Source organism: Pempheris klunzingeri, chromosome 11 (assembly GCF_042242105.1).
Source record: "Pempheris klunzingeri isolate RE-2024b chromosome 11, fPemKlu1.hap1, whole genome shotgun sequence".
Lineage (NCBI taxonomy): Eukaryota > Metazoa > Chordata > Actinopteri > Acropomatiformes > Pempheridae > Pempheris > Pempheris klunzingeri.
The window spans coordinates 26,910,001-26,920,268 of NC_092022.1; the positions used below are offsets into that span (position 1 = coordinate 26,910,001).

A 10,268-nucleotide genomic window follows, 5' to 3' on the forward strand; every position below is an offset into this window, starting at 1 on the left:
ACGTCACAACACGTCTCAACACGTCACAACACGTCTCAACACGTCTCAACACGTCTCAACACGTCACAACACGTCACAACACGTCTCAACACGTCACAACACGTCTCAACACGCCTCAACACGCCTCAACACGTCTCAACACGTCACAACACGTCACAACACGTCTCAACACGCCTCAACACGCCTCAACACGCCTCAACACGTCACAACACGTCACAACACGTCACAACACGTCACAACACGCCTCAACACGCCTCAACACGTCTCAACACGTCACAACACGTCACAACACGCCACAACACGTCTCAACACGTCTCAACACGTCACAACACGTCTCAACACGTCTCAACACGTCTCAACACGTCTCAACACGTCACAACACGTCACAACACGTCTCAACACGTCTCAACACGTCTCAACACGTCTCAACACGTCACAACACGTCACAACACGTCTCAACACGTCTCAACACGTCTCAACACGTCTCAACACGCCACAACACGTCTCAACACGTCTCAACACGTCACAACACGTCTCAACACGTCACAACACGTCTCAACACGTCTCAACACGTCACAACACGTCACAACACGTCTCAACACGTCTCAACACGTCACAACACGTCACAACACGTCTCAACACGTCTCAACACGTCACAACACGTCACAACACGTCTCAACACGTCACAACACGTCTCAACACGTCTCAACACGTCACAACACGTCACAACACGTCTCAACACGTCACAACACGTCTCAACACGTCACAACACGTCTCAACACGTCACAACACGTCTCAACACGTCACAACACGTCTCAACACGTCACAACACGTCTCAACACGTCACAACACGTCACAACACGTCTCAACACGTCTCAACACGTCACAACACGTCACAACACGTCTCAACACGTCTCAACACGTCACAACACGTCTCAACACGTCACAACACGTCTCAACACGTCACAACACGTCTCAACACGTCACAACACGTCTCAACACGTCTCAACACGTCTCAACACGCCACAACACGTCTCAACACGTCTCAACACGTCTCAACACGTCTCAACACGTCACAACACGTCTCAACACGTCTCAACACGTCTCAACACGTCACAACACGTCACAGGTGTGTTTCAGTCTTCTCCACTTTCTGTCTGTCAGGGAAAATCACGGTTACCAAATGATCAATAATCGGAACTCGTCCCTCACAGTTCACGATCAGTGTGATTAGATTAGTGTGTCTGTGTGTGTGTGTGTGTGTGTGTGTGTGTGTGTGTGGACGGACTATTTTTCAGTCTCTCCTCCAACATGGCGCTCGGCTCGTTAACAGTCTGTCCTGTAATTAATGTTTCCTCCGGCATCACAGTCAGAAGCTCCCGACCCACTTCAGAGTGTGTGTGTGTGTGTGTGTGTGTGTGTGTGTGTCAGTGTGAGTGTGTGTGTGTGTGTGTGTGTGTGTGTGTGTGGTATTGCCTCCTGTTTCATCACACAGAAAAAATGAGCGACAATTATTTCCTACAGAAATTAATTAGCTCTTTGCCGCCTCACCTGGATGTGTATTAACGAGCTCAGCATCTGATCTGTCACATCAAAAAGCTGATCATCAATTACAAGAACAATCGTTTAAAAGAAAGAAATAATTGAAGTGTCCGCTAATAACATTTATTAATGTTCTCTCTCTCTCTGTAATTATAACCGGCGGTGAAGTCCATGAGCTAATCGGTGAGTCAGAGAAAAGCTAATGAACTTCTGCAAAGTCTCCATCATAATGATCTCAGTCTGCCGTTAGCCGCCGTAGCAGCTAATTGCTGTGTTAGCTAGCCTGAAACGCAGCATTGTTAGCCTGCTAGCTGGAACTTCTGATGCTAACAAAGACATAGCTTTAGGCTTTAAGTGAGACTGGCTCGTTCCCATAATAATACATATTAAGACACCTATAGCTCTGTTAGCCTGTTAGCTTCAGTGTTTGTTATCGAAGAGTTTTAGCTAATTCCTTCTAATGCCAGCAGGTATAGAGAGTTATTGTACCGTTAGCCTGTTAGCTGTAAGTATACCTGTAATGTTTTATAGGGGATCATTTGCCAACTATTTCTGTACAGTTGAAGCAAATTCTTGACTCAGCGTTTCTAAAGCTAACCATACACGCTAACTGCTTACTGCTGGATTAGCTAGTCTGAAACACAGTCACAGCATTGTTAGCCTGTTGACTAGCTAGCTGATGCTAGTAAAGACATAGTAGTGTTTTTAATGTTGATATTTATAAAGAGATGCTTGTTAATGGTTAGCCTGTTAGCTGTAACTACACCTGTAGTGTTTTAATTAAATTAGAAGAAATCATTTGCAGCATTGTTATGCTAACAGTGTTAGCTTTAAAGTAGCTACCACTTTCCTGTTACGATGTTAGCCAGTTAGCAGTCTTTCTAATGCTTACATTTGTAGAGAGACAGTTGAAGCTAATTGTTGACACAGCATTTGGAAAGCTAACCATACATGCTAACTGCTGTTAGCTAGTCTGAAACACAGAGTTACATCATTGTTAGCCATCTAGCTGTTGTGCTTCCTGTTACGATGTTAGCCAGTTAGCGGTGAGTCTCTCTAATGCTAGCAGCAAGAGACAGTTAAGCTAAGTCCCGAAGCAGCATTGCTAAAGGTAGCCGCTAACCAATAGCTGCTAACTGCTCTGTTAGCGGAGGTCAGACTGACTGATGCTGAAGGAAAGCAGAACCTGAGCAGTAAATCTAATCTGAAAGCATCATTCAGTCAGAAGTAACGTGATGAGATGAGATAAAGACGTCTGTGTCCAAACAGTCTGATTCAATCATTTTTATTCTGACAGTCAGTGTGAAACTAATCCGTTCAGTCTGTGGCTCAGACGCAGTGAAGCCTTTATTGTCTTCACTGCTGGGTTCTTCAAGTGTTTCTGCTCACGCTGCTTTTTGTTGCTCCGCTTGTTTTTCATGGGAGGAGCAGACATTAAAACAAAATGATTCAGTGTGTCATTACCTCTCAGCTCCATTCACAGTAAAGGTCCACAAGGCCCACAGAAGTCAGAGGAAGAGAAGCTTCTTCTGACTGCAGAACCTGCCTGAGAGCCGTCCTGTTTCTAACTGTTCTTCAGTGTCACAGTGATGCAGTGATGCAGTGGCAGCTGTCTGTGCACCAGCCGGCACACCGAGCAGTGGAGCTGCTGACGGCTAATTCGGCATGTTTTTATCTCCGATAGGCTCCAAACACAAGTCTTCACCATCACCTCATCTCTTGTTTCATATATATACAGTTTCATATCATATCATTGTTGGAATATATCTGTTTGTGTAATATAATATAGGTTCTTATTTCTTCTACTAAGACTGATGATGGCTGCTGGACGTCCACTTGGATGGTTGTAATTCCAATACTATCCAAGCACACACACACACACACACACACACACACACACCTTAGCGCTGCCAATCAGTTTGTTACTCTCCACCTGCTGCTGTATATATCTGCTGATATACCCACCACTGTGTCTGTGTGTGTGTGTGTGTGTGTGTGTGTGTGTGTGGTCTGACCTCACTCAGTCTGTATTTGCTCAGCAGTAATCGTCTGCTTGTTCACATGGACACAGTGTTTGCTGCTGTCCACACACTCTGACTGTGTGTGTGTGTGTGTGTCCACTTCAGTTCAGTTTACTTTTCTTTATCAGAAACTTAGTTTGTGTCACTTCCACCATCTGGTTTTTATAAAGAAGGTTTTTAAAGATCCTTTTGGTTTAACCACAAACAGCCGTTCTATCGCTCTCTGCACACACACCAGACTACATTCACTAAAACAGGGATTTTAGAGAACAGGACACAGGAGCTGCTGCTCTGCTGCTGCCTCCATCAGTCAGTGTGTTTGTGTGATTGTGTGACTTTTGGCCGTTTAAAGGGTCCGTTTGGATCCAACAAAATATTTGCATAACAGATAATCACACAAACAGACTAACTGGAGGAGGCAGCGGTAGACCATCAATTCCTGTGTTCTCAGAGCTAAAATCCCTGTTTTTGTGAATGTAGTCTGGTCTTAGACACCAAAATATACAAGTGGGTCCCAGGTTTAAAAAAACTGGAGTCATACTTAAAATATTCATGAAATTAATCACAGAGGAAATATTTAACCATCTAACACCTGCCCCCATTTTCAAGGTGATCATGGCCTATAAAGTGTCTCCATTAAACGTGTGCTGAATTAGCTGTTGGTTAAATAAGTTAAAGAGTTAGTGGCGATCACAGAGGGACGTTTGATTTGAATGACAGGAAGCAGACGAGCGTGTCGACCTGAGGGAGACGTCGTTCAGCTGCTATCATCCAGTTGACCGCGTGTGTGTACGGAGGCTCACACACACACCGAAGCTTGGTTAAAGCACCCACCGCCCGTCTGTGGCTGGTTAGTGCTCCTCCGTCATGTCGTGGCAGACCGGTGCTTTTATTTTGTGCTGGAAGTGAGCTCTGAATAATGGATGAATGGATGAATGGACGAGCAGAGGCTCTGTCTGCTGGATGAACGGAGGCAAACACACAAGTGTAACGTGGTCACACTGAGCTGTGAGGGACGAGAGAGACAGGCAGACAGACGGAGAGACAGACAGGCAGGCAGGCAGACAAACAGACAGACAGTATGTTTTAAGTATGTGATGTTTAGTTTTCAGTAACATTCCTGTGTGTTCTGCTTTTTGTCGTGGAGACACAAAGACATTGAAACTTTAAACACACTGAAGCCCTGTCTGTCTGTCTGTCTGTCTGTCTGTCTGTCTCTCTGTCTCTCTGTCTCTCTGTCTAATTTTTTAAGGTGGAAATAGTTCCTGCAGTATAATAATAATGTTTGTACTCTTTCTTGTGCTCATGTTGGAGATGGTACTTGGAGGCAGAGTGAAAGCGAGGCTGACCCCCAAACCCCCACCAGGCCTCGGTGCTCTGTGCTCCGTCCTTCCTCCTGCTGATCAGTGATCCTGCTCAGATTTAGCTGGTTTGGTCCTTAAACTGATGCTGGAGCCTCTAACAGACCCGTCGTCCCTCACAAACAGACCAGGAGCTTCTGCTGGGGTTTGAAGGCTCCAGCAGACGTGACGCACACAGTGTAACCTTTATAGGGAGCAGTAGTACTGTAGTACTAGTGGTACTGTGTGCTCAGTAGAAGTACACACAGGACAGCAGTAGTACTGTAGTACTGTAGGTAGTGACAGCAGTAGTACTGTAGTACTGTAGGTAGTGACAGCAGTAGTACTGTAGTACTGTACACAGGCTCTCAGGCCGTCCTCAGCTGAGTGTGGATACCTCATGTCAAAGATATTTACTGCTGAGAGCTGCTCTGCTCTTCGTCCGTCCGTCTGTTGCATAACAACAATAACACATGCCCCGCCAAAATAAAGTACAGAAACTTTCACTGCCTGTTTTCACACACTGGTTTTGGTTCCTTGAGATAAACGTGTGGTGATAAAAGACTGATGCTGTGCTGGACTTAGTCCAAGACAAGAACAAGAAAATCTGCTCTGCTCTGAATCAAAGTTTCTTTTTTATTGAAGCAAATAATGTAAAAGAAAGTTTAAAACAAAGAGAACATACATTTAAACTGGATATATACTGTAAATTCAGTATATAAATAACATCCCTGTACATTCAACATGTAAGTTAAACATGAATACAACAACTAGTAGCTAGTAGCTAGTAGCTAACATCTCAGTGTAGATTAATGTTTTATGGGTCATTATAAGCATGGTGGCTGTTATAGCTCTGAAATAGGAGTGTGTGTATATATTGAATAGAAGTGGGCCAAGTATTGATCCCTGTGGTGCTCCGCTCATATTACTACAGTGTGCGTGTGTTGTTTTTTTTTACTAGATGTCCTCACAAGTATAGAGTTATTCATCAGCGTGACTGAGAAATGAAGCGTTTCCTTGTCTTCGGTGTAAATGTGTGTGAGTTGGTGTTTTAAAGAGTTAACATCAAACACTCTGTGGTCTGTGAGGTAAAATAGGTGATTTTGTCAGTGGAGTCTGGTGGCTTTGAAGAGCGCAACAGAACAGGTGTTTCTGCTTCTCAGGTGAGAAAATTGAGGCAAAAAAGTTTCCATATTTCTGTCTCTGATCTCTTCCCCCTGTTCTGACTCCCCCCTTCCTCTCTCTCCCCCCTCCCCTCCCCTCGGCTCCCCCGTTTTTCCCTTTTGCATCATCTCCCTCGCTCCTCGCTAACAGCTGCCCTACATATTGAAGGATGGATATTGTTGCATCACCACAGACTGCACAAAAAAGCACACACACACACACACACACATATTCACAGAGATGCCTTCATACACACACACACACACACACACACACACACACACACACACACACACACACACACACACACACACACATTGAGGTGGATTAATTATTATTCGGTTGCCAAGGAGATGATGGAAGAACGAGCAAATCTGTCAGCTCCCCAAAGAGACTGAAGACTCTTCACACTTCATTCTCTCTCTCTCTCTCTCTCTCTCTCTCTCGACCCACCCCTCAATCTGAGAACAGGGAGGTGGTGGGGGTGGGGGTGGGGGGGTGTAAATGGATATACATTATCTGTCGTATCATATGTAATGGTTGCCATGGTGATGATAATCCAGGCTTAAAGGAGGGCCTCGTTCAGCTCTGACTGAACAGTTTATGAGCTGAAGCAATCAGTGGATTAACCAACAACAGTTTTGATCATCAATAAATTTTTTTTATGCAACTTTATCAGCACTTTCCCCGTTTCCAATGTGTCGAGCTCGGTAGAGAATAAAAGCTTTATGAGAGTTCAATCAGCAGATTTCCAGAGGAGGTTCTGACTTGGATTTTGTTCTCTCTAAATAAGGAAAACAAGCGCCCTGCAGGAGAAAGATTTATGAGAGTTAAATCAGCAGATTTCCAGAGGAGGTTCTGACTCCTGCCTTTTTTTGGTAAATAAAGAACAAAGCTTTGCGCAGATGAAAGACTTAATGGCATTAAATCAGCAGATTTCCAATGGAAGTTCTGACTTGGATTTTTGGATATGTAAAGAACATGACCCCCACGCTGAAGAGAAACTCATGAGGTGTTTTTCCTGCTTTGTATGTTTTGTGACGAATACAGCTCACAACTGCATGAACAGGAAGGACAGTTACTACCAAAATAAGAGCCCAGGCGCTAAAGAGAATATACAGAAGTGCCCTTTAACCGCATTGATCAGTAAATTAATTGAAAGACAGATTGTGTGTGTGTGTCCTGTTGAGTTCACCTCCTTCACCTCCTCTGTCACTTTTAGTTAGTTAGTTATTGTGTGTGTGTGTGTGTGTGTGTGTGTGTGTGTGTGTGTGTGTGTGTGTGTGTGTGTGTGTGTGTGTGTGTGTGTGTGTGTGTGTGTGTGTGTGTGTGTGTGTGCCTGAGGGGTTAAAACCATCAGTTGGTGGTCTCAGTATTGTCTGTAGTGTGTGTGTGTGTGTGTGTGTGTGTGTGTGTATTGGGGGATGGGAGGGAACTAATAAGCTTAACTGCCTCCCCCCTGCCTGTTTCACCCTTCACTGCCCTTCCTCCTCCTTCCTCCTCCTCCTCCTCCCCCCTCAGGCTATGATGGCTGACTGAACAATGTTTAGTGTCTGTCTGAAGGAGCTAAATGGAAACGATGGTCCTCCATCACACACACACACACACACACACACACACACACACACACACACACACACACACACTCACTACCCTCCTCTTTGTCTGATCAGAAAAAGGAGGCGACGTGTTTGTTGTTTGTTTAATTTTCACCGCGCTAACTTACGTTATCCTGATGCAGTCGTCATGACAACAGAGATGTAAAGATGGGCCCGCTGCATGTCGGCCCTCCTGACCTGATGAGCCACCTGGCTGTTGTCTGACCGTCACTGAACTCACAAAGGAATTCTTATTTCTCAACCACTCTCATTTAAATCAACAGATTTCCAATGGAAGTTCTGAATTGGATTTCATTTCACGAGAAGAACATCGCCTCCTTAAAGATGAAAGACTTAAATCAGCAAACTTTCTATGGAAGTTCTGACTTGTTTTTTTTTTTTTTATTTCTTTCTTTCCATTAATAAATTTTTTTTGTAAAGATGAAAGATGAACAACATGAGGGTGTAAACAACGAAAATCCAATGGAAATTCAGACTTGGATGTTCTCATAAAGTAAATGAGCAAATAAGATCTGTACAGAAGAAAGACTTGTGAGGCTTAAATCTCTCTATGGAAGTTCTGGCTTGATTTTACTTCCCACGGAGGAAGGACCCACAGGATGAAAGTTAAAACAGACATTTTGCAGTGGAACTTCTGACTAGGATTTATTTGATAAAGACACACACTCCACACAGCAGTAAGATCTATGAAACGTGCAGCTTAAGTCCAGTCGCATCGTTTCCGCTTGGTCTTAATGACATTTGAACGTCGAATTGTCCGTGTGTAAACAGAACGACGGTGATGACCTCTCCTCTCAGATCCTTCACGGCTCAAACGCTCGCTGCTCTCAGGGCGGCAGACTGAAGCGCTCTATTGTCGAGCTGCTTTAGTATCAAAGGAGAACTTGAGGAAAACATAATTTTCAAATTTGTTCACATTAGTGGGAGCAGAGTCCGAGAGGAGCAGCAGCAGCTGGATGAAACCTGAGCGTAGCATGCTAACAGACAGGCTGGGTGTGTGTGTGTGTGTGTGTGTGTGTGTGTTGTAGTGAAAGTGCAGGCTGGGTTTGAGTTTCAGGCTGTTATAATGTGAATGAAAGAGAGAGGCAGACAGATTGAATGAGGCCTGAATGAGTCTGTTAACAGACGCTAATGTGTCTGACAGAACAAGACTCCCTTTAAAAAACACTCATTTTAAGGTCTCTCCCAAAATATAACACGTACGCTAAAAAGTCTGGCTCATTACGAGTGGTGACTGTTGTGCTGCATGGCCAAAAGTATGTGGACGCTCCGTGTTCTTTAGTTGGTCTGTGTGTGTTTATCATTGTTTGTTCTGGGCCTCTTATGCTTCTTTATACAAAGATATTTCAGACCCATCCTGCAGGTCAGCACCCTCACTGGGGTCGTGAGATAAATCTTGAGGGTTGTGAGATCATTAACAAGATACACAGAACGTTGTGTCTTCACTATACATCGCTTTTTTTTTCTTCTTCTTGTGAGTTCCTGCATTGTTTTAGCTCCTCAGGAGAAAACATCTGTATAGAAGAAACGTGTACCAATAGAAGGGGCCTTAAATCAGCAGATTTCTAATGGGAGTTCGACATTAGCTTTTTGATAAAGAAAACTAAGGACAAAAAGTGTTTTTTAGAGGAAAGGCTGGTGAGCGTTAAATGGGAGGATGTCCAATGCAAGTTCTGCACTGGATCATTTAGTTTTATTTCCTCTAAAGACAAAGAGGTGATGAGGTTAAATGATGAGGTTCTGAACTGGGTTTACAGCTCAGAGAAAGACGGCGAGGGAGGAATGTTCAGCTGTCCACACACTTTTGGCCTCATAGTGAATGAGAGAGTGTTAATCAGTGTGTTTCGCTCTGGTAATAGTCACTGACAGATAGTAGAGCTGCAGTTAACAGAGTAATAATAGTACTTAGCAGCTGTGTGTGTGTGTGTGTGCGTGTGTGTGTGTTACAGAGACTAATAGGATCAGTTACCAGAGTTATTGGTCATATAGTTGGTGTGGATGCTTGTGTGTGCTCAGAATGGGTATTATCAGCCTTTATGACACACACACACACACACACACACACACACACACACACACACACACAGTCTCTATTATCAGTAATAGAGTTGGTTTATCTCAGATGAACTTGCAGCTTACCCCCCCCCCCCTCCACCTCACACACACACTCACACACACACACACAAATACTCAGAGGTATTGCATTACAGAGGAATTTCAGGCAGCTGGCTGCAGGCCTGTGTGTGTGTGTGTGTGTGTGTGTGGTGATATCAGGTCTCCACCAATAGCTGACCAGCTGAGCAGAATAAACAGTGGAAATGAAAAACTGTGATTGGTTTTCTGAAATGTATAAACTACTGCAGGAGTTCAGTTTGTAACCGAGTCCCTTTAACACAAACTGAAACTAATCACCGACTGTCATCACAAACAGTGTGACATGGAGCTGTGTATGGGAGGGAAACTTGTGAGCGTTAAATAAGCAGATTTCCAATGGGAGTTCTGACTTGGATTCTTGGAAGAAGCTCTGCACAAAAGACAGACGTATGAGAGTTAAATTAGCAGATTTTCACTGGAAGTTCTGA

At 44.1% G+C, this 10,268-nt stretch overlaps 1 protein-coding gene across 1 annotated transcript in view; it reads left to right on the forward strand.

Annotated features, from left to right (window-relative positions):
• The window catches only part of LOC139209355 (plexin A3-like), a 37,580-nt gene extending 29,024 nt beyond the window's left edge, over window positions 1-8,556 (forward strand). The window contains exon 7 of the mRNA XM_070839016.1: window positions 8,458-8,556. Coding sequence (XP_070695117.1) covers window positions 8,458-8,556 — 99 coding nt within the window. The remainder of the gene's footprint in view (window positions 1-8,457) is intronic.
• Window positions 8,557-10,268: the final 1,712 nt, after the last annotated feature.